The following is a 24,100-nucleotide window of genomic DNA, read 5'->3' as shown; positions in this document are numbered from 1 at the left end:
ACACATTTTTAATCATTTTCCCTTCCCATACTCATTCCTTGGAAGTTTAAATTGCAATTGGTTTTCTCCCCAGAGACTTATTTCACCTCATTTCACACCCATTTCAAATTGTTGTTTTAGTTGTATTATACTGAACTTTTCAGACTGGTTTATTGTTTTAGGGTTTCTCATGGCTGCTGCACTGCAATCTCTGTTTGTTATTGAAGGTTATTTGATTGATTGGTTTTGTTTTCTTCTTACAAACTGGCTACCAAAATAATGTGGCTGGCAGGAGTTATGCCTCTGTTTAATAACTTGCAGGACCAATCTTGAGCAATTAGCAAGAGTGTATTTAAAATGTTAATGTTCCAATTTTATGCATATACAATGGGATAGTTTTTTCTCTTGAAGTTGTTCTCATTTTTTAAGAGCTTAGCAAAATATACACATAGCCTTTCATGCACCCAGCATGACGGAGCCCTCACATGTAACCAGAGCTTCCCACTCCCCCCAGGAATTCATTTTCTCAACAAATCATTTCATCACATTGAGAAATAAAATCATGGCTTGGGTGGGGGTTGCATAACATTTTGATGGATTTGACAGGGACTGGATTGCTCTGAAAGAGCCAAGCTCACTGGTGAGCTTGCAGAAGCTGATGGTGCCCTTTATTTTCCCCTCTCTGCCTTGCACAAACCCACACGGGCTAGTTTTCACACGAAACCCATGCCAGCAAGCCAATACGCCATTGTCCCCAGCCACTCTTGAAGTTCAATCTTGACTGATTTTATATTTATCTTTTAACAATGCTGGGGGCTGCAGTGAGTCTCTCATCAGTGCCACATCTTGCTTCATTTTCCTTCCTAGAGCAAGCAGAGCAGTGAGTCAGCTGTGAGCAGCACCGTCAACCCAGTAATTAACAAGCGCAGCAAAGTCAAAACCGAAGTTGAGGGCTTGCCTCCAGCATCCCCGACCACGCAGGTAACCTTCTTGGTGTGACAAGTGTCACAGGCCCAAGGCAGCAAAGCTGCAGGGTCTTGTTGTCTTCGGGAACAATACTCTTGGCACGTTTTGATGCAGCTGGGAGCAAAGCATCAAAGTGTGCCAGGCAGGTGGGTGTCTCTTGAAGCAGAAAGCCCAGCACAGTACAGGGCAGAGCTGCTTTGACCGAGTAAAGCATTCAAATGTGTGCTTGGGACTCAGCATGCTGTTGCTGTGGTTGGATGCAAAGGGAGGAGGGAAGGAATGTTTGACTCATGATAACTGTAAAAATGATGTTTGAGTTTTCTGTGCTGCAAAGCAAGCAGTATTGGTGTCTCAGAGCAAGCATAGATTACAAGGGAATCTTGCATGTAGGTAGAAAGCTTGCAAAAAAAAGGACTTCTTGATTCAACAAGGAATTGCTCCTAGCAACATCCTTTACACCAGTGACACAACGTTTGACACCAAGAAGGGCCCAAAGCCCTTTGCTTTCTTTCCAGAGCTCTGTGATTGCAAACTGTTTAATGGCTGACAGTATCCATCTGACCGTCCTTTATCACAACTGTAAACTATCAGGAGTGCTCTGGGCACTTCATTTTCATGAAATATTAGGCCATGTTATTGTCAAGCGAATGGAAGAGTTGATGACAAATTTCTCCGTCTGCCCTGGTTCAGGAGCAGGTCTCAGCATGATGCATGGGGACAGCAACGTGTGCAGTCATCAGGGGGCTGGTAAAATTGATGAAGATAGCATATCAGGGAAAGATAAACATGCTGTAGTCAGCACGATTAGGGCAAAGAGGCATCTCTCTGGAGCTTTGAGTTTAGGAGTGCATCCACACACTGCTGCAAAAGCACATGCCCCAAAAAAACAATCTGGCCACCACCAGGGCTAATAGGGCCACGTGTTTATTTCCTGCAGCAAATGAAAAAAGATCTGAAAGCCATCACCTGCTTTCTCAAGCATCTGTAGCAGAGGAGTTGTGGGACGAACAGCCACTTTCTCGAAGCTGTCATCCACCTTGTCTCTGCTCCAATTTGGAGAGGTGTGTGCCCAACAGTAGGGAGTGCTTGTAGAGCCCAGCCTGGCTCTCCCCTGCAGCCCTGCCTCAGTGTTTCATCCACAGAGTCCCATGCAAAATGAGCACTGAAAGAAGCAGGAGGGGGATTGTTTAAAGTGTTACAAGGAGGCTTGATTAGAATAACAAGGTAAAATTAAGAGAAAGAAAATGTGCATTGGTAGCCTACAAGTTCCTAATGAGGAGATGTGTGGAGTAATACCCCAAGGGAAATGTAAACTTCACATCTTGCAGCATTTCAGTATTGACTGGGAAATTACTGGAAAGTGCCTGGTAGGAGACAGTCTGTTCCTGGCAAGGAGAGCAGGTTAAAAAACTGAATGTCGGGGGTGTCTCCTTTTCAGCTGGTCTAAGTGACAGCTACTTTTTAAATCTGGGGATTTCCATTCTGCTGGAGACTCTGCTGAAAACTTGATTACTGATTGATACACTTTTTGCAGAGTGAGAAGCTCAACCATCCCTAAAAAAGCATGTGTGTGTGTGTTTTGTTTTGGAAATGCTGTATTGGAAACGCCTCATGTGAGTTGTGGTTTGGGTGTCTAAAATCCTTGGCCAGACAGTATCTTCCATGGTGGTGTGCACTATAAAAAATGTAATTCAGACAAGATCTGTGGCACACGGTGGAGCACGAGGCATGAGGGACCTGAGTTACTGTGCTCTTATGGTACCACAATAGCTCCAATGTACATGTAAATTCAGATTAATGTTGAACTAGCCAGAAATGAAACATGTCGATCCTCTTCAACAAATAAAAATGGTCTCAATTCAGGTTTTCCAATGGAAAGTAGAAACATTTTGGCAAAATAAGATTTTCAGTAGAAAATTTCACATTTTCAGAGAGCACTTTCTGTGAAAAGAAACACTTCAACAAAGGTAGTGTTCACAGCTCAGCCACATAGGAATTGCAGGAAAAAGAAACTGCTGTTTGAACTTTCTCAGACTATTTCTCTGGGCTCTGATGTACTTTGAATCACCAGAAGTCTTTCTGCGAATTACTACAGTTTCCTGTCCCAAGAGCCACCTTGCAATAAGTTTTTTTATTTTTAGATTAAGAGCTAATTAAAACAAATCTCTTCCTCTCCATATCTAAACTGTTGAATTGAAAAGTCACAGCTGGTATGTGTGCCATGAGCTAGTTAATGAAAATTGTTGAACTCATACAGCACATCTCACTTTCCAAGCCATAGAATGCCATTAAGCCATTAATCATTGCAGCCCCTCAGTAGATTCTGGGAAGGTGTTGATGGGGAAGGAGATGGCAGCCAAATTGATCCATCTGGGCAGGTCAGAGACAATTTGAGATGGATCTGGCTGTGGATGAATACTTACAGGGCCAGTTGGAACATCAGATCACGAGGAACAGCAACTAATGGGGTCTGTCACCCCAGATGCTCCTGTCTAAAGTTGCCCTAGAGGTGGGATGCTCAGTGCTGGACAGTGATAGTAACTGGGAGGAAAGGGAATGAAGGGGGTCAAAACCAGCAAAGTTTGGTATTCCCAGGTCAGTATTGGCTGCTGGTTGTCTTGTCTGTAGGAGTGACCCTTGTCCTTACCTCTGACTTGTACCAATTTGCACTTCTGTTGTATGTTACACTGTTGTGGAGATGCTGATGCTTTAATCCTCATACCAGGCTGTTACAAAAAAAAAAAAAAAAAAAAAAAAATGATTCATTTAGCACTGAGGAAATGGGTAGACAGAGAAGTTCAGGAGAGAGCTCACAGCATGCCAAGCATTAAATTAACTTATTTATGAAGATCCCAGTGGGCCCCAGACTGGAGCTGGAGCCCCTGGAGCTCTGCTTTGCAATCCACTCATCACGGGATCTTGTTCAAGCTTCCCAAATTTGCTGATTCCAGAGGAGTGCTTTGAGGGCTCAACATTTGTCCTTGTGGAGTGCCCTGGAGGCATAAATCTTTGGGTAAGGGTTAGGCATCATTTTCCATCTGTTGAAAGATGCAGAAGATAGAATGCTTCTCCCCAGCATATGTCAGGTGAGTGCGGTAACCCAAAGCTTTGGCTGCTCTGTGATTGCTTCCTGCTCATATTTCCCTGCTTCTCACAGATCAGAAGTTTTTCTTCAGAAAAGGACAAACCCAAACATCAAAAGCCAGCCTTTTCTTTTCTCCAGCCTTTCCTGCAGCTGCTCATGACCTGGCTGGAGCCAAGCACCATCACAACCATGGCTTTGGGGTGTTTCATGTCTTGTCATTAAGTCCAATCCATTTCTGCCAAAACTCTGTAACTCGTTATTTCTCTGTAATCAAGCATGTTGTGTTGCTACCACATTTTAGTGATCAGTTGGTACCTGCCCTGTAATCTATGAATGACAGAGGAATTCAGATGAAAGAAGTTCACCTTATACAATGCACTGTTGTGTGTTGCAGGAGCATCTGACAGACCTGAAAGAAGATCTAGATAAGGATGAATGTAAACAGGAGCCTGAGGTTATTTATGAGACAAACTGTCACTGGGAAGGGTGCACAAAGGAATATGACACTCAAGAGCAGCTCGTCCATGTGAGTAATGGCTGGGAGGAAACCCCAGCGATAAATTTGGGTTTCTGTGCACTTGTCCTCATTTTTTATCACTAGCTGCTGTACAGCCAGAGCTCACTCAGGGAGCTACTAAAGGTGCAAATCAGAGATACAGTGTGTAAACACTGCCAAAGCAGGTCGCTGCTCCCCGAGGAGTTTAGCTGCCGGAAGCCTCTCATAGATTATTTGACGTCGCTCTTTTCCCAGCTGCTGAGGCTGCATTTTGATCTCCCTCTTGTACAACACAATAAGAGAAGACTCCGTGCAGAAGACCTGACCAGAAAATGGGGAGGGGGACTGAGACCTCCCCTTTTCTCTGGGCTCACTGAATGAGCCACCCCACACACCTACACCAACTGTGGACCAGGAACAGTCTGTGCTGTCCTCAGTCCTTGGCCAAGGCATGAAAGCATTTCATGCTCCTGTTGACCTGCCCAGCTCATCCTTCCCACCTCCCTGCCTCTAAAGTCAAAAATAGGGCACTTCCAGAGCTTGGAGACACACTCCAGTGTCTCCATCAGGATCTGAAATAGAGAAAGTGGATTGATTTTTTTTAAATTGAGAAATAAGCCTTCCATAATCACAGTGATGTCCCCAAACCAGTGTCAAAACTGCTCTCTGAAGGATCTCCAAACCAAGTCATTAATCGGATTTTCAGTTCTAATTAATTCCTAGAACCTTTTGTGTGCTTTGCTTCACCTGGGAATCCACCATTTGGTTTTCTTTTGGCTTTTGGGATTGACAAATCCCTCAAATTCAAGGCAAATCCCTGAGAAATCAGACACGATCTGTGTCTGAGCCCCATCCTGCCCTCATCCCAGTCCTCATTTTGAGTCTGTGGTGTGAGCCCTGATTGTTTGAAGCCAGCCTAGAGCTGCCAGGAATTCATCAGCCCCAGCAACCACACTGCTTGCAGCAAAATGATGGATGGAGAACATTTTGCGTCAGGAGCCGCTGTCTTCTGCTTCCCCTTCAGCATTTTGCTGCTTGCCTCAGCGTGGCTCCAAGCCTGCCAGGGCCACACATGTGCGATTCCCTTGCAGTCCTCTTTCCAAAGCTCTACAAAGCTCACATCTGCTCTCACCCTTTATTGTAGATCTTCGTTTTATTATAGTCAGGTTTAGATGCCACCAAGTTTGAGCTGGTTTGAGCTCCCAAGCTCTGCACACAAATTTTGCCTTAGCCCAGAGAGACTGGGGCATTTGATCATTTGGGGGCATTTGTTGTTCTTCAACCTAACGTTAGCACCTGCCCACCCCTGCCAGAAGTCACTGGTTCAGGGCAACAACTCCTTGAGGACAGACAGATCTGGAAACTGTTTTCAGGGCCAAATGAGCAATAGGGGGTTCTGTTTAATGGGTTGCACGTTGCGTGCCATGGGATGTTGCTGTACTGGAGTTAAACCACAGCAGCCCTGTTGGATGGGCTGGTCTCACATTTGTCCAGTGGTAGTTGTGCATTTCCCTCTCAGCTGTAAGACGAACCCTTTAACTCTGCCCAGAGCAAAGTGCAGGGCAGATCCAGGCAGCTCAGCACAATTTATTTCCAGAGAAAACCCAAAGAAAAATATTTGAAAGAATGTCCAAGATTTTCCTAAATGTGGATGGTTATAAAAATGGAGGCTTCTGTACTATGATTACTAGCAACACAGGGTTGTGGATTTGGGATGCCCAAAATACACATGTAAATGAAATACAGATGTCATGGGCCAACTTCTGAGAAGGTGGCATCCCACCATGCATGGAAAAACACTTGTTTGTGTGCAGAGCAAAGTACCTGGGCATGCAGAGCCTGTCCTGCACACGCAGTGGGCAACATGCTTGTGGGACGAGTGCATGTCAGAGAGGAGCAGCAGGAATGAGGGTGTATTTTTGCAAGCACCACCACTAGTCTCCAGCCTTGAAGGCTGCACACATTTGAGAGAAGCCCAAGGAAAGCCCCAGGCCAGGTGGGGCTTCGATGGGAGAAGTTTGATGGGAGAAGTTCAATGGGAGCAGCGTAGCTGAAGTGTGGTGAGTCGTGTGACTGCTCCTCCACTGCGTGATGGGAAGCAGATGTTGCCCAGACAGTGAGTTCATGCTCCTGAAGGGGGGCTGCAGTCCCCCTCCGATAAATGTGTCTTCCTCCGGCCCAAGGGGGACCCAACAGGCGAGCCCATATGCTCCCAGCTCATGCTGCCGTGTGTAGTCTTGGTTGTAAGTCAGATTCCCACACAAACAGAGCCAGGAGACATATCTTTCCAGTCTGGTTTGGACATAGTTTACTGTGTCCGTAGGTCTCCCAAGGAGTTTACTAGATCTCTGCCAAAATCTCACACCAATGCCACGTTATAAAAGCAGAACCATAGGCAGCTGTGCTCCAAACCCACCTGAAACCCAATCCACAGCTGCATGCTGCAGCCTCTCCCCATCATCCTGGCATGGGGCTTTAGTTCTCGGTCTTCACCCTTGGCCAAGCTCCACACACCTCCTCCTGCCCCTGGGCAGACCCCGTGCCCCCAGGCAGCAGATCCCTGTCCCCAGGACTCAGTCATGGCACACAAAATGCTGGGGCTGGAGTCAAGTAGGGCCATGAAGGCAGATTGCTCTGTTTTCCCGAGTTTCTGTGTCCTCACGCTGCCCCGCCACCCCGACAAAGGCTCGTCCCCAGCCGCAACATATGTGCCTGGCCTTGACCAGGGGGTGGAGACAGGGGCTGGAAAAAAAAGTCTCAGTACAAAAAAACAAAACCCAAACCCAAAGTGGTTTATTTTAGGATTTCCTGTCAGTGAATGTCTGCTAAAAACACAGGAGTGAGGACAGGCATTATTTTTGGCAGCAAGACCCCATTCAGAGAGACAGGGCTGCTGCGGGAGCAGCACCGCCGATGGGCTGGTCTCTGGCTCTGTTTATTTTCACCAAGGATTCATCTGCCTGCAGCTGGCAAAAAGCAACCCTCGTCTTCCTCCCAGGGAAGATGAAGGCACCACTCTGGGCCTGACTTTTCAGCACCCAGAAGTGGGATTTTAGGGACCTGAGTACTTAGCAGTAACTGAGGCCAGTGAGCCTTCCCTAGCACCCATACCTTGCAGATGCTGCCATTTCCTGCCAGCCCCAGCACTGGGGCAGGTGGATGTTTTGGGGCCAGCACCACACTCATCTCCTCCTCTGACCCCTCCTTTGCAGCACCCCAGGAAGGGTCCCAGCTGCTTGGTGAGGTACAGGAAGATTCAGCAGACAGAAATGACTCTGTCAAAAATAGTGGTGAAATGCCCACTAGTTTCATCTTCCCTTCACCCATAACACTGGCACTGGGCACCCAGGAGGCACCGAGAGGGCTCCTTGCTCCCTGGCACTGCAGGTCCCCATCTCCTTTGCACCATTTTGGCCAAACCTCTGATTTATGGCTGCTCTGGACCCAGCAGCCAGGTGGCTGCTGTGCACCTTCTCATGCAGGACACGCCAGATGACAGCACTGGCTCCTGTGTCCCTGCGGACGGAGGGGTCATCGGTGTTATCCGTGCACCTGGTGCCCAGGTGCAGAGCCTGACCACTGGGGAGGGAACGGCTGGTTTGGGGAGCACCGTGTGTGCTTTGCTGGCATCAGCTCTTCCAGGAGTGACCTGCTTCTCCCTTCTCTCCCACCAGCACATCAACAACGATCACATCCACGGGGAGAAGAAGGAGTTCGTCTGCCGCTGGCAGGACTGCACGCGGGAGCAGAAGCCCTTCAAGGCTCAGTACATGCTGGTGGTGCACATGCGAAGGCACACCGGAGAGAAGCCGCACAAGTGCACGGTGAGCTGGCTGGGCCGTGTGGCGCAGCCTGGCTTGGCAAGTGGGACAAGTCACTTAAGGTGAAAAACAGGCAATTTAGTGCTTCCATCCAAGAAGGAAACCAGAAACCACACTGTGGGGAAGTACCCAGCCCTGGTTGTGTGTAATTCAGCATCACCCAGTACTGCTGCTGGGGACACACTCCCCTGTGTACTCAAGCATGCACACAAGCATCCTTCCTGCCTTGGGAGCTGGGCCAACACCTCCTGCATGCATACAGCATGGCACCTAGCATTAAACACTGCCCGAGGAAGGGCATAGGGTGACATTTTTTACCTCAGTCCTGAGGGTACAGGCTTGCCCAGTACACAGGAGAGCTGGGCTCATCTGTTCCTCAACCTTGGTGGATTAAAGCCTATATCTCCCATCCCACGTGGAGTGTCCACCGTGCCACCAACCAATGTGGGGCAGCAAAGGACACTTGACGAGGGCATTGGAGATAAGTGAGCCATAGATTTCAGTGGCTGTGGCTGGCTGGTAGGAGAAGAGAGATGCCCATCATCTCTTCCCATGTAGGCTTCAGCCCCAGGGTCCACCCATGTCTTTTGATATCCTCTCCTCCCTTTTCCTCCTGCCAGTTCTTCACACCTCCTCCACTGTCAGCATTACACCATTGCTCTCTCCAGGGTCTCAGAGATGAGTCTCTCTTTCTGTTTGGCAGATGTCTGAGCCCTCCTCCTGTATCTTCCTCCTCTTCTGCTCCATTAGTCACTTCCAGTGCTGCTCCCTTCCTGGCTCTGCCCCAGCTCCTGCTTACAAATATTAGGATACGTATGATTTGCTTGCTGCATGACTCCTTTATCCATCTTCCAGCCTTGTGCTCATTTAATTTAGAGCATTAGCTCCCTGGGGCATAGGGCCATGTCCTTTGTTTTAATCTTCTAAAGCACCTTGCCCAGTTCTAGCACTTTACCAATCTTCCTTAAAAGTATCAAGGAATATTGATCGGCAGTGTGCTGCGAAGGGAGCATCAAGGGAAGACTAGCCCTGCCCTTCCAAGTAGAGGGACTCAGGAGGTGAAAACCAGCAGGGTCTGCATCCTCTCCTGTACTGAAATGGAGCAGGAAAAAGCACTGCTGCTCAATCCTGCCTCTTTCCAGCCTTGCTTGTGTCTCACTGGAGCAACAGCAAGGCTGTGGCAATTTGCAGTCTCAAATCATCCTCTGCCTGCAGTCCTTCTGTGTGTGAAATGTCACAGCAACCCTCCCTGAACCGGAGTCCTGGCGGTTTCCAACTGACTGGGATACATGGGAGCTCTGCAGATGGTGCCCGTGTTTGGCAGAGCATTCCTTGCCCATGTCTGGCAGTGATTTTTCAAAGTGCCATTTGTTTCAGACAAGAAGTTTGTGGTGTACATAAAGCTACAGATGAGCCCAGTTGCAGCCTGGGATCTGGTCAAGAATTATTTCAACAGATGACAGCCAGAACTCCCACTGACATAATCAAATCCACGCATAAGAGTGGGAACAACTGCTTTGAACATGCACAGGATGCTTTGCTGAAAAGCCTTTATTTGAAAATGGGGCCTCAGTACTTTTCCTCTTAGGAACTGCATTTTTGTGTCAGTATCCAGCAAAACCAGAATGGACACATGAGTTGCCTCGTGCTGAGTTCCCTTTGTTTTCCAGCGAGTGGAATGATGTATTTCAGTAACCATAATCGACTCCAGTTTGCCCAGGCCAGGAGAAGAAAAGGCTATACTGTGCTCCTCAAAGTTACAGCATGTTCTGTGGGCCTAAGGGGCTCGTGAAAGTTGTCTGAGGAAGGGGAACTGGATGCCTCAACGTATCTACAGAAGGAATCAGCTCCTGAAGGGTGCTTCTACTGTCTTGAGGAGACCTGGGTGTCAGAAGAGGGCAGAGAAAGTTTGCCTTATGTCCACCATCCTCATGCCAGACCATAAGGGGAAGCTGGAGTAACCCTATGTCTTTTCCAGAACAACGAAGCTACATGAGATCGGTGTGCCTACGTGCTGGGGTCCCAGATGGCAAGGAATGGGAGAACCTCGTTAGTAGAGCCCTGTCTGTGCAGAGCCAGGCCAGCGGCACTTAAATTACTGCACATGTTAAAGGCAATAAATTCACTCCTTGGTTGGTTAGGCAGCAGAATGATAGAGCGACAGCTCCCGTGTTGCTTCTTGCAGCAGTGGGAAGCACAGTGGCCACCATTTCAGCTAAACCCCAAGTGTTCAGCCCTTCACAATCGTTGCTCTCAGCAGAGCTGATGGACAAGGGGAGTCAGAAAAACAAGTTGCACTCTCCTCCATCCCTCTCTCTCCTCCCCCCCCCCAAAAAAAAAAAAAAAAAAAAAAAAAAAAAAAAAAAAAAAAAAGTGCATTCACTCTGGGCTTTCCAAGAGGAGTAACAGTTTCCTGGGCTGCATATTTGCCTCTCTCCAGTTAGGGCAGGCTATACTTATACCCTCCGAGTACAAGGAGACAGGTACAGCTGCTCTTATTGCATGCAGCTGCTTTTGGCTTCTGCCCAGAAGGGCCAGCTGCACAGACGTGTAGGACCACTCATCTGCCCACAGGGAAATCAGACACTCAGCTGTAGCATGACCTGTCCTACTATGACATTCTATTTTTTTTTTTCACTGACCAAGATTCAAACATAACAAAGCAAAGTCTTGCCACAGCTGGACTGGACTTGCAAACACATTTAAGTGGTCTGACTAAAATGCAACACCTTATGGCTTTCATACATTACAACAGGAGGGACTGCTCATTGAAATAGAAGGTATATTATAAGGTGCTTGTGTAGGAATTGCAGCACAGAATTTTCAGCTCTCCAAGCTGAACACTGAGTGCCACATTTAGCCAGAATTTAGAAGGGAGACTTATGTTTCTTAAAACCTCTTTCAGTGTTTGTAAGTTTCCACTTTTTTCATCAAAAGCATTTAAGATGGCCTCTTGGGTATGAGTGACTGATGATATCCTCCTTTGCTGCAAGGGCAGGTGCAGGGAGAAACATCCAGCCCAGCCCAAGCAGAGGGTGGCAGGACTTCCACCACCTGAAGCCTGACCATATCTCTCAAGCTGCTCCTTCTCGTTGTGTGGGCAGCTGGTTTCCTTCCAGGAGAAAGGCTTCTGGCCTGTAGTGTCATCCAAAAATCCATCTGTCTTCAAGATTGAGAGTCTTGTTTTTTAAACTGGTAATGTCAGACAGCCTGACCACAGCATCCTCCAAGAGTAGACCCAAGCTGTAATTTGGAAAACTTCAAAGGTTGCTAGATTTCTGCTTGTGTGTTAGGGAATGGTGTGGTCTTTCCAGCTCTGGGGCTAGGGAAGCTGCGAGGCTGGTCAAGCTGCTGAGAAGCTGTCGGTTCTCTGGGCGGGAAGGAGAGGGCCTCCATTTCCGAGTGTGTTAGCTGCAAAGGGATGCCTAAGAGAGCCCTGGGAGGAACAGACGGCTGTTCAACCCTGCTGGAAAAAGCAGTCTCTTGTTGAAATGTCAGGTGGGTACCCAGTAAGGAGCAGCACCTTAAACATGAGTCACTGCTCAAACTCTCAGCCTGCCTAGGGAGCGGAATTCTCCCAACAAAGTAGATGTTGTTCCCTAAAACACAAGCCCTTTAAAGGAAAGAAATAAAAAAAAAAAAAAAAAAAAAAGAAAGAAAGAAAGAAAGAAAGAATGAGAAACAGATGAGAAGGGTTTAGGCAGGGGGAAAATCAAAATTTTCTGGTTAATTAATCAGTCCTCTTGTGTTTTTTTATTTTAGTTTGAGGGTTGCTCCAAAGCCTATTCCCGCCTGGAGAACTTAAAGACACACCTGAGATCCCACACTGGAGAAAAACCCTACGTCTGTGAACATGAAGGCTGCAATAAAGCCTTTTCCAATGCCTCAGATAGAGCCAAGCACCAGAACAGGACGCATTCCAATGAGGTAAGCCTGGGCTCACCGCAGCTCAACGGAGGGCTTTTTTTTAATTTTGCTGACAATAAACATACATTTTACATGCTGGACTCATGTAAAAAGAAACCTACTGTAATGAGAGGTTTTTCTTATTTTTTAATAGGATTTATTTTGCTGGAGAGCCAGACCACATTAGCTTTATATTTATGAAAGCCATGTTTGAAATCATAAACAGATGTTAAAGTATGCAAACTTTTTAATCGTCTTTGGAAATGAAAGTGAGCATTTTCCAAAATTATAATTTTTAATAGTGTGAATAGGATTGTACATTTTTGCATGTGGTGTTTAATGTTACTGTGATGCAGACTTGCAGTAGTATAACAGCTACCCCAGATCCTGATGCTCTGGAAATAATACTCCCTCCATCGTTTGATGTACAATGATAGAGCACAATGCAATGCTTTGTTAACCTTGGCTAATTAAGACCCACTATTAGTAGTAGGGGAGCAGAGGAAATTGCCTTTATTGTAACGCATGTGATGGTCTGTTGCAATCAACCATGGCCAACGATTGAAATTTATATTACCACTAATTAGCTGACAGGGAAGAAAAAACAACACTCCAAAGTTCTAATAATGTTTGCAGCCATGAAGAATTCAGTCTGTAGCCTAATTTGCAACAGTTAAATATAGACTATTGGAGAATGGAACGCAATTGCCACAGATGACAGCTTTTTAAAGCGATGCTGTGTCTACAAAGGGCTTTGGGGGAGTATTTCTATCTCTGGCATAATATCTGTCAGCGATAACCAGAGCTCTGTAGGCTGAAGCTTTTCTGTTGGAGTCAGAATAAGGATTCAAACTCTAGGATGCCCTTCTGTGCTGTGTGATGCTGAGATGGACCCAATGAGTGACCTGAATCCTAGTATTATTTTAATTTGTTTGGGTCTAAACCCAAATATCAGGATTGTACTTTGCCAGTGAGCCAGCAGGACATGGGTTAAAATTAACCTGTATCTGCTCTGGGGTTGATTCAAAGCTATGCAGACCTAGAGGTCAGGAGTGACCAAGACATTCAACCTCTCTCTTGCTGAGCAGCCTGCATTCCCAATAACTGCTGTTTGATAAAAACATAATTTGACTTCTGTTAAAGCTTCTTCTACTGGAAGGTAGGTAGTCTTGATTTAATCTCACTGATGAAGTTTCAGGCATTAGCAATTGCTTTTCTTCTAGCCCTGGATGCTTCCTCTGCCTTTCTCCAGTGCTGGATCCAACGTTCCTTTCATTTTTGCTATTTCCTTTCCACAACACCACAGTGCTAAGTCTCTCTTCATCTTCTTTCTCATAAACTACATGTAAGTCAATCAAACCACTGAAGTCTCCCACTACTACAGTATTTTTTTTCTAGTCTTGTATCAATTTTGTGTCTCTCTTCCATCCCTAAGGATCCTGATGTGGATGGATCAAGACTTCTCATACAACTTTCAGTGATGGATACAGACTCTCTCTGCCCAGGTTGTGCACACTGAAAGCAGCACGTGAATTAATTTTGCCCATAGACCACGTAAAATAGGATCCCTCCTAGACAGGCCAGAGTTTCACCTTTTGTTTGTTCAACTGGTGTCCCACACTCCTACGTGTGGAATTTTGCCTTTGTCTGTGTTATTAAATACCATTTCTTCAAATGAGTTCAGCTTCCCATGTGATCCAGATCAGCAGCTGCGTTAGGTCTGTGATGACTCCTCCCACCATCAGAGCAGAGCTTGTACACACTTGAAGTTCTGCTCCTCTTGGTTCCTATTGTATATAAAGGTGAAGTTGTAGGGCAGAAGCATCCAACTCCTTGTGGACCCTGATCTAATGTGTTGATGCTTGGCTCAGGCTGCATCCAGCAACAGAAGTTAAAGACTCAGATAACAGGTAGGAAGTTGGCTGAGTCCTACCAAGGGAGCTATATGGCACTGTGGGATCTTTTGAGGTCACGCTCATTCCCGAACTGCTCTTCAGCCCTCTGTGATGCAGCAGAGGCATGCCCAGGGATTTCTGAAGGATCTGCATATAATGGCTCTCTGGGCCATACACTGATATTCTCTTTTTGAGCAACATATAACATGATCCTTAGCAACAGATGACATCTCTCATGGCAAAGCTTATTGCACTGGGCAGCAGGCCCAGATGAGGGTCCTGCAACCAGCTTTGGAAATGTATTTTGCTAACCCATTGGTCACTGACACCTCACAAAACCACACAGATGCATAGCAGGACTTCGTGGCTGCAAGTATGTCCCATTACCCATTGGTAACTGGTGGTTCCTAGCTACCTACCAGATAGTTTCCTCTGCTTGCTGTGTTTACATGGGATACACCACAGTTTCAGAGTTAGTCACCCATGTCTCCTCTAAAGGGAAAGTTCCAGGTTCCCTGTATTTGTCTTTACCATTGTGCAACAGGACATAGTTGTATGATTCAAACATAGATATGGGTATATATTACCACATTGGTTTTTATTTGATTGTTGAAACATCACATGCACCATATCATTTTAATCACTTTCAGTGATTATTTGGCTCACTTCAGAGCACACCTTCAAAGTCACTCCTGGAAAAGGGGCTTTCATCCTGAGATCACTCTCCAGTGCATACACAGTAGAGTGGCATGAGTCCACCATCAGCCAAAGGCTCAGAGTGGTATTTTCTCCAATTCAAGCTCAACAGGAATAACAAGCAGAAATTGATGCTGGTGATGCTGAGCTCCTGGGGAGACCTCCAATTCTTCCACCTTATGGAGAATCACACAGTATGGGTATGAGAGTAGGAGGGAGATGTCTGAGATATCTAAGGTGTTGACTTCACTAGTGTCCACTGTATCAGTGTTTGAATAACCCGGGGAGGGGTATGAAGGTGTGCCAAGGTATCAGCAGTTGTGCTCAGCTCTGTTGCAGGAGGTATGGCCTGATGAAGTGGATGGTTGTACCCCATTAGGTGGAATGTCTTCCCTTCCAGGCCAGAGTGATCATGTTACCCAAGTGACTGGCGTCTGAAAATCAGAACTATTGAGCCTAAAGGAACTTAGAAAACATCATTGAACTATTTAATATAGATTTTTCAGCACTGGGGGAAGGAGGGTGTCTATTCTTTCAAATACATTTTAATAGCAGTAATAATACTTCTATAATGCCTTATCCAAAGGGTTTCATGAGATGTATAAACAAACTATTTTACTTTTTATGTTTTGGTTTACCGAGCTTTAAAATATATTAAATATTTACCTCAGTGTGGTGTTACGAGGATTTAGTTTGTTCAAGTGATCTGCCAAGATCAGCCAGGAAGCATGCTTTTGAATAAAAAACAGACTTTCAGTGTTTTTCGTGTGATGGTGGTGGCTTTCTGAAAAGAATATACACTCCTTTGTATTTTTTCACTCAAGCTTCTGGATGAAATTAGAAAACAGAATAAAAAAAAAATGAATAGGAATGGTCATTTTGGGTAGCCTTCAAATATCTATCTTTTTTTTTTTTCTTTTTTTTTGTGGACCTATTCCAGTGCATTGGCAGAAAAATACTTAGACTAGCTGTGAGGCTGTAAGCGAAACTTGTGATGAATTCAGAGCTTCCAACACAGCAGCACCAGCTCAAACAACTGCGGTGCTAATAGACTTGGAAACTCAATGAAAAAAAAAAAAAAAAAAAAAAGTTAAAAGAAGAGAAGTATCTGTTTGCTGACTTCTGTTTTCAGAAGCATGGCTTCAGTCTTGTTTTCCTGTGGCAATCAATGATTCATGAATTCAGGACTAGAGTGCTATCATCAGAAAAAAACATTGCATGCCTGTGGTTTGTTTTGCACAATAACAGATTTCAAGGTGACAGGTGCTGGAGTGGTATGATAGATTGGGTAGGGTGAATCCAGTCTGGCTTGGTTTCACTGGAATTCCATCAGCCGGAAGGTCTCAGACATTTTCACGGTGTAGACCCCACCTTAGCAGAGAGAATGTGTTATGGCCAGTCCCCTACATCACCTCCCTCCCATCCATAATCAGAAAACATTCCTGTGGCCACCCGAGCAAATACATACATGGGAAAGTAGCATTAGGAAAGTATTTCATGAATTCTTAGCTGTTTTTTAATCCAGCAACTGAAAACAAGGAGTTTAGCCAACATCAAATGACTGCCCATGTGTGTATGGATCATCAGCAGCCCATATATCGTATCTTGGAGATCTTGGTCTTACAAAACCCTGTGGAGCAGACGCTCCACATTTTGTTGCTGCCAGCAGCCATGCTCACTGTATACTCTTGGCCCATACAATGTACCTGGAATATTACTCTAAATATAACACAATATCTTCTTGTATTTGCAGAAACCCTACGTCTGTAAAATTCCTGGCTGCACAAAGAGGTACACAGACCCTAGTTCCCTCAGGAAACACGTCAAGACCGTACACGGGCCTGATGCCCACGTCACGAAGAAGCAGCGCAATGACGTTCACCCAAGGCCACCTCCTCTCAAGGAAAATGGGGACAATGAGGCAAGCGCCAAGCAAAGCAGCAAGGTTTCAGAGGAGAGCTCCGAGGCCAACAGCACCACGAGGAACATGGAGGATTGCTTACAAGTCAAAACGATAAAAACAGAGAATTCTGTGGTAAGAGCAGTTGCTCTTGGCAGAAATCACACGGGCCCTAATTTCCCCAATGCAATGGGGGCATGAAGCATTTGCATGCGATTTATCTCTGCCCACAGTTGCCCTTCACCTGCCAACACCCTAGAGATCAAGTCCAGAGATGAGACTGCAGGTCAGGGCCCAGTCCAATACATTTTGCACCTTTCTACCCAGCATCGCAATTCCCACCCTTGGAGTCACGGGGACCACGTGATGCCTGGTATCATGTTTGGCCTGCCTTTGCTGTGCACATGGGTAAAACATGGCAATATCACAGAGTTATGGTCAAATAAGCTTTACCCTCCTCTCCAGTTTAAACTGAGCAACACACACAGGACACAGATCAATGAAGGTGTCTTGAAGCACAAGTCCATCCCTTTTCTCCTCTTTCTCCTTCCCACCCTCTTCCTTGTTTTGCTTTCCAGGCTGCTGCAGCAAAGTTTTGCTGGCACTTTTTGCTGTTGTGGCCTGATGTTGTGGTCTAATGATGATGATGGCAATATAAGTAGCTGTTTTATTTTTGCTGGGTGTCTTGAAGTTAAGTTCTTCAGGCCTGTCCACCACACAGAGAAGCCTGGAATCAATGGGGTTGACAGGAGACTCTTGAGATCATCTGGTCCAACCCCCTGCTCAAGCAGGCTCAGCTAGAGGAGTATACTTCACTCAGGAGTATACAAGTTCACTGCAGGACCCCCAGCTGCCAGAGAAAATTGTAGTGGGATGACAGGGTGGGGAAGTGGTGCCAGGAATAAACAGGTGAGCTAGAACAAATAGTCCTTCTGTGGCCCAGAGAGTATGGGCTTGCAGTCAACCATGATCATGCTTTACAGCCCCATGAGTTGCCTCTAGCAGAAACAACGACCATTTAACAGCCTTTTGGCCATTACAGCAGCTCCACACTAGGCAGTAGCATGGTCAGTGGTGCTAACAAAGTATGTATAGTGATGGGCCCAAAAACATTCAAGGCTCTTCCTATGGAGGGAGCCCACCTGCTCCTCAGCACACTGCTGCTGGTGAAGGAGAAGGGGCAATGAACACACGGGAGCACTTCTACCTTTTATAATTATCTTCACCTTCATACCCAGGGTTCTGATCTCCTGTACCAGCTCAGAGTGGGGCAGGGTACAGGCTGGATATGGCAGAAATGGCCTTCACCTGTGCAGGAGGGTGCAAAATATAGTCCCCAAACTTCTTGCTGTAGCTGAAAAAATGTTGAGCTCCAAAATACATGTTTTCTTGATTTGATTCCAAGCTGAAAGATTGTTATTCCAATCAAACAACATGCCCTGAAGGTACAGAGATTGTCTGGAGAAGGTTAAGGGATGTACCTTTGGACAAGTTAGTAATGAGTTTCATGTTTCAGTTAGGAAGGAGTTGAGTATTTTCACATCCAAGTTGTCTCTTACTGACTAAAGGAACAGTGTTACCTTACTGACACTCAGCACTGGGTTATAAAAACAGACTGTGAGAACCACTGGACAGAATGACCTCTCTCCAGTACTCTTCCTCTGTGTGTTTCTTTTTTGATTATGAAAACATGGACACAAAACTGGTTCCCCACCCGGTTTCTCCTGAAGGTGTGAGCTTGTTTTCCCAGCTCTGCGCTCCCAGGGCTGCAGCCAAGGTGTCTCACTGGCAGCAGGGTCCATGGGTCAGATGTTCCTCTATGCTCTCCCTGTCCAGTGCTTTACTCATGTGTATATAACAGGCAGCATCTGACCTGGAGGTCTCACTTCCATCTCCTCTTTTGTGATTAAGGTCAGGGTGGTGTGAGGGGTGAGATGCTTCACTGGTTCTCATTGCTCCAAGGCCCCTTGTTTTGGCCCAGCTTTAGGTCTAGTCCCAAACCTACAGAGACTGGTGGGAAGTCTCTCATAGGGTTTTTTATGTGGGCCTACAAACTGAAAAGGTGCTTGTAAGAAAGACGGAGAGAGACATTTTACCAAGGCCTGTAGTGATAGGATAAGCAGTAATGGTTTTAAACTCAGAGAGGGTAGGTTTAGATTAGATGTTAGGAAGAAACAAGTGGCCCAGAGAAGCTGTGGATGCCCCATCCCTGGAAGTGTTCAGGTGGGCCTTCAGCAACCTGGTCTGGTGGGACGTGTCCCTGCCCATGGCAGGGTGGGGTGGAGTAGATGATCTCTAGAGGTCTCTTCCAGCCCAAACCATTCTATAAGTCTGTGGCAGGGAAGGCAGGGTATGGGAGGAGGAGATGCTTGCAATTTGTGTTGTATTCTGCATTCCCCTCTTCTTCCTTCTACTAACACGGTCTTTACTGTCAATGCTGTCTTTGTCCTAACAACCTGTTCTTTATTCCCACTTACCCCTCCTTACTCTACCTTCCTAAGGACAGTCGGTACTAAGGTGAGCAAAGAAATCCTTTTTGTTAAAATTGCTGCGTAAGGCATGGTCTCCAGCAGACCTCCTGTCTCCAACAAACCCGACGGGAAGGGGGTGAGGGGTGCGGAGCAGAGTAATGGGGAGGGACAGGGGATATTTGCTTAAGGGTGAAAAGGGGAGGGGCATAATGCTTGAGGACTCCCCCATCACGTTGTTCTCAACATCACAACTCCCATTAAATTGTGGGATCACAATCTCTATCATCCCAACTGAAGGGCTGTGAGGCCATCAGAGCCAGTCAGCCCTGCCTGTGAGGGCTACTACAGGGCAAAATAAAACATCACCTGCACTCCCACCTTAGCCTGGGGCAAAGCATGTTGCCTTTTCAGCACTCCCATTTTCTGACAGTTGCTGGAGCATGGGCCTCGAGCAGAGAAGCCAGGCATCCTGTCGGGCAGCAGCAACTGCTGCCTCAGAGCAAGTTCAGACTATTTAGTGTCTGCTGTGAATAAACTCCTCAATGTGAAATGCAATTTCTGATGTAAATAAAATAAGCGTTTATGCTGCTTATCTCTTATCTGCAAGTGGGAGTTTGCAAACAGTAAACCAGGTTTTTACCTGGCTGGGAAGTTTGTCAGCTAGCATAATTATATGTTAGGGTATTTTAAAGACAGAAATACATTGTGTCTGAAATACTTAGGCCTTGATCCTGTGTTAGATAAGCAAGTACTTGCCGCAACATACCTTGCACAACCAGGTAGTGTGCTGCTTTTCTTCAAGAAGCTTCATTGTTTGGTGGAACATCATTTGGTTCCTCTCTGCACCTGGGATAGGGCCAAACATGGAGCCCACTGGAGATGTTGGGCTCCTGGTTTCTTTCCACCTGTCCAACTCCTCCTCTTTTCCTTCCCCAAGATGTGTCAGTCCAGTCCTGGTGGCCAGTCGTCATGCAGCAGTGAACCGTCACCCCTTGGCAGCACCAACAACAATGACAGTGGAGTAGAAATGAACATGCACAGCGGGGGAAGTCTGGGAGATCTGACGGCGTTGGATGACAACGCTCCTGTTGTGGACTCAACGGTCTCATCTGGTAATTCGACAGTCAGCCTGCAGCTAAGGAAACACATGACGACGATGCAACGACTTGAACAGCTCAAGAAAGAGAAACTCAAGACAGTTAAGGATTCCTGCTCATGGGTGAGCCCAGCTCCACAAGCCAGAAACACCAAGCTGCCTCCCATCTCAGGAAACGGTAAGCTGTGGGCCTGGGCCTTGTCCTGTAGGAACCCTCCACAGCTGGTCTCAGGTCTCATAACTAAGAGTCTGCCCTAAGAGGGGATCATTTCTTACAGCCTCTGAGTCAGTCCTTGCTGGACAGAGATGTCAGGTAAAATGGAGAGCTTGGGTGGAAACACAGCCATCTGGTTATGTGCAACAGAAATCCAGACGGCACAGCTAGGAAGGGAGGCAAAGGTCTCTTGTTCCTGGGCTTGTCCAGAACCCAGCAGCAGGTGTCCTCAGCATCCCAGTGGCAGCCACAAGCCTGCTTGGATTTGTTCCAGCAGTAACAGTTCCCCAAGGGCTGACGTGCCTCCTGGGAAACTGCTGGAGCATAGCAGCAATACAGCCAAGCCCTCCATACCAGATCTTGCTCCAGCAGGCCTGCTGTCACTTCAAGGGCTTGTGGCTATTCCCTACAGCTTCATATGCTAGTTTTCCACTGACTGGGGGGTTCCTGATTAAGGTGTCTCGATGATCCCTTTGTGCTCCTCTAACTTCTATGACTCTGTTCACACCAGTCCTACTTTTTTTTTTTTTTTTTTCCCCACTAAGAAAAGCTCATGTGGAGGGACTTCCTCAGCAACTGAGCACCAGTGGGGGGTACACACTGCAAATACTCTGCAGGAGGGATAACTCGTCTTCTCTCCTCAGACTTCTTGCTCTTTGTACATAAACACAGAGCTGTAGATGAAGCTTTGAATTCACTAGCAGCAAATGAAATTCACTATCATCCCTATAAAATGTTTGGGGGTGGCATACTGTGTCCCTGCTTCAGCATGTAGAAGATTGCCAAGCAGAATTTCTCAGCTAACTAAACGTTTTCCTTCCCCACAACCTTTCTCTCAGGCTCTGTTCTAGAAAATAGCGGTGGTTCTTCTGCTACGCTGCCTAATCCAAGAATAATGGAGCTGTCTGTCAATGAGGTTACGATGCTGAACCAACTCAACGAGCGCCGTGATAGTACGACAAGCACCATCAGCTCTGCCTACACCGTGAGCCGCAGATCATCAGGGATTTCCCCGTACTTCTCCAGCCGCCGCTCCAGCGAGGCTTCGCAGCTCGGGCACCGTCCCAACAACACAAGCTCTGCCGACTCCTATGACCCGATTTCAACTGACGCTTCCCGTCGGTCAAGCGAGGCGAGCCAGTGCAGCGGGATGCCGGGTCTGCTAAACCTCACGCCAGCTCAGCACTACAGGCTGAAAGCCAAGTACGCTGCTGCTACAGGGGGCCCTCCTCCGACTCCCCTGCCGAACATGGAGAGGATGACTCTGAAGAACAGGATCTCACTAATGGACGGGCCAGAGCCCACCTTGCCCTCCATCCGCCTCCCGCCAGGCCCCAGGCGTTGCAGCGATGGCAACACCTATGGCTACACATCAGCCGCAACATTTCCACATGAGGTGCCAGGCAACTGCACAAGACGGGCAAGTGACCCAGTGAGGAGACCTGCTGGAGACCCTCAGGCCCTCCCGCGAGTTCACCGCTTCAACAGCACCAACAGCATGAACCCCTTCCATCCTCCACACCCCGCGGACAGGAGGAATTTCAGCCTCCAGAGCTACGGGCGCTCCGACGGGAACCTCCCCCGGCACACCTACTCGCCCCGGCCGCTGAGCATCAGCGAAAACATCGCCATGGAAGCCATGTCTGGGGAGGCGGAGGCACCAGTTGGAGACGACGACATTATGCTGCCAGATGATGTGGTGCAGTACATCAAGTCTCAGAACAACGGGACGGCAGCTGAGAGCACTTCCATGGGGTATGGCAATGAGATGCAGAGCTTCCAGGGAGGTGGGAAGTTGCAGCCCCCGGCCTTTCCTGGCCAGCGCAGGATGGCGGTGGCTGAGGCAAGCATGAGCCATTTGGGGCCCATGATGGCAGAGTGTCCCATGAGCTTTGACGCTCCCTCAGACATGAATAAAAATAACATGCCTGTCCAGTGGAACGAAGTCAGCTCGGGTACAGTTGATATGATGTCCAATCAGTCGAAGCAGCAGTTTTCGCAAGGGAACTTAGCAGTGGTGCAGCAGAAGCAGAACTTTGGTCAGTACCAGAGCTACAACCAGCAGCAGATGCAGCTACCAGAGAACAGCATGAATGTAACACAGCAGAGCTTTATGCAAAGAAATGTGGGCATGGACGGTCAGAGGCTAAACTGTATGCAGCTGCGGCAGCAGCCGATGAGCCTAGGCCCCGGTATAAACCCCGATCTGGGCTCGCACACAGGGTATAACCAACCTCATCAGATGCTGAGCCCCAGTGCAATCAGCAGCAACCCAAATCAGATCTCTCCTTCTTGTAGCAGCATGGCAGCAAAGCCCGGACCCCACCTTCACCCTCAGCAAATGGACATGGCAACCGACCCTTCGTTAATGGTCAGCAGCAACAGCGAGCGCACAATGCTCAACCAGGTCATGCATGAACCGAGTCAGCAGAACTACTCATCTCAGCAGACCCACCTGAACTTCCCCATGGCTCAAGAGGCCTTTCACCAGCCCATCATGCCCTCCAACCAGCCCAATTATGAGCCCCAGCAGAGCATGATGGGCTCGGCGGCGCAGCAGTATCCAACCAGCATGGTCCAGCCTCGTCCCCCACCTGAGCCGAGCCCGGCCAGCAGAGCCCGCGGCCTCCGCACCGTGCAGCAGCTGGGCTACATGAGAACTCCCCACCCTACAAACACCATGAGCCCGGGCCAGGAGGCGGCGGAGGCTGTGCACAAAAGAACCGGTGACATGTTGCCCGCGCTGGCCCAGCAGTGTGCAGACGGCACGAGGGAAAACAATTTGATGTACTATTACGGCCAGATCCACATGTACGAACAAAACAGCAGCTTTGATAATCAGGCGGACTGCAGGGTCAGACAGCAGCAGTGCGCGCTGAACGGCAAGCCGGCTGCACTGCCTTCCCCGGGCGCGAACCAGGTGTCCAGCACGGTGGACTCGCAAGGTCTTGAGCCACCCCAGATAGATTTTGATGCCATCATGGACGATGGGGACCACTCGAGCCTGATGTCAGGAACCCTGAGCCCCAGCATCCTGCAGAACCTCTCCCAGAACTCCTCTCGCCTGACGACTCCACGAAACTCTCTGACACTGCCCACCATTCCCACGGGAATAAGCAATATGGCAATAGGCGATATGAGCTCCATGCTGACCACGCTGGCGGAAGAGAGTAAATTTCTCAACATGATGTCCTAACAGCAAAGCACAAGGCCTGAGCGCTATCCAAGGGGTCTGTGTGAAGCAGTTTTATGAATGTGCTTTTGAAAAATAATCTGTTTCAATAGAGTAGATTTTTTTTTTTTTTATAAGTATTAAATACATTAAAGGGATTCAAAGTAAAAAAAAAAAAATAAAGCCTCTGTACAGAGTTATGTAAACTACACCCAGGCAGTTCAGTACTGCAAGGGTGCACCTCTAGTAATATTTTTGGCTTGGTTTCCCAGAGCACTGAATGGTATTGCCACCAAGCCAGGAGACTGCATGAGCGTGGTTCAAGATGAAACCCTCCCTCCTTGGCAGCCCTGTAGATAGCGCTCCCCGTCATTTTCCATTAGTTACGTTTGCAAAAATTTAA

General features: G+C 47.4%; 1 protein-coding gene across 1 annotated transcript in view; it reads left to right on the top strand.

The window, feature by feature from the left end:
* GLI2 (GLI family zinc finger 2) overlaps positions 1-23,758 on the top strand; it is a 186,254-nt gene extending 162,496 nt beyond the window's left edge. The window contains exons 8-14 of the mRNA XM_032190266.1: positions 847-960; positions 4,425-4,556; positions 8,201-8,350; positions 12,110-12,274; positions 16,598-16,879; positions 20,153-20,489; positions 21,365-23,758. Of these exons, the coding sequence (XP_032046157.1) occupies positions 847-960; positions 4,425-4,556; positions 8,201-8,350; positions 12,110-12,274; positions 16,598-16,879; positions 20,153-20,489; positions 21,365-23,721 (3,537 nt within the window). The 3' untranslated portion in view covers positions 23,722-23,758. The remainder of the gene's footprint in view (positions 1-846; positions 961-4,424; positions 4,557-8,200; positions 8,351-12,109; positions 12,275-16,597; positions 16,880-20,152; positions 20,490-21,364) is intronic.
* Positions 23,759-24,100: the final 342 nt, after the last annotated feature.

This window comes from Aythya fuligula, chromosome 6, assembly GCF_009819795.1.
Source record: "Aythya fuligula isolate bAytFul2 chromosome 6, bAytFul2.pri, whole genome shotgun sequence".
NCBI classification, from domain to species: Eukaryota; Metazoa; Chordata; class Aves; order Anseriformes; family Anatidae; genus Aythya; species Aythya fuligula.
Note: the sequence above shows the minus strand (reverse complement) of the source record. Positions and strands in the feature narration are given on the sequence as shown.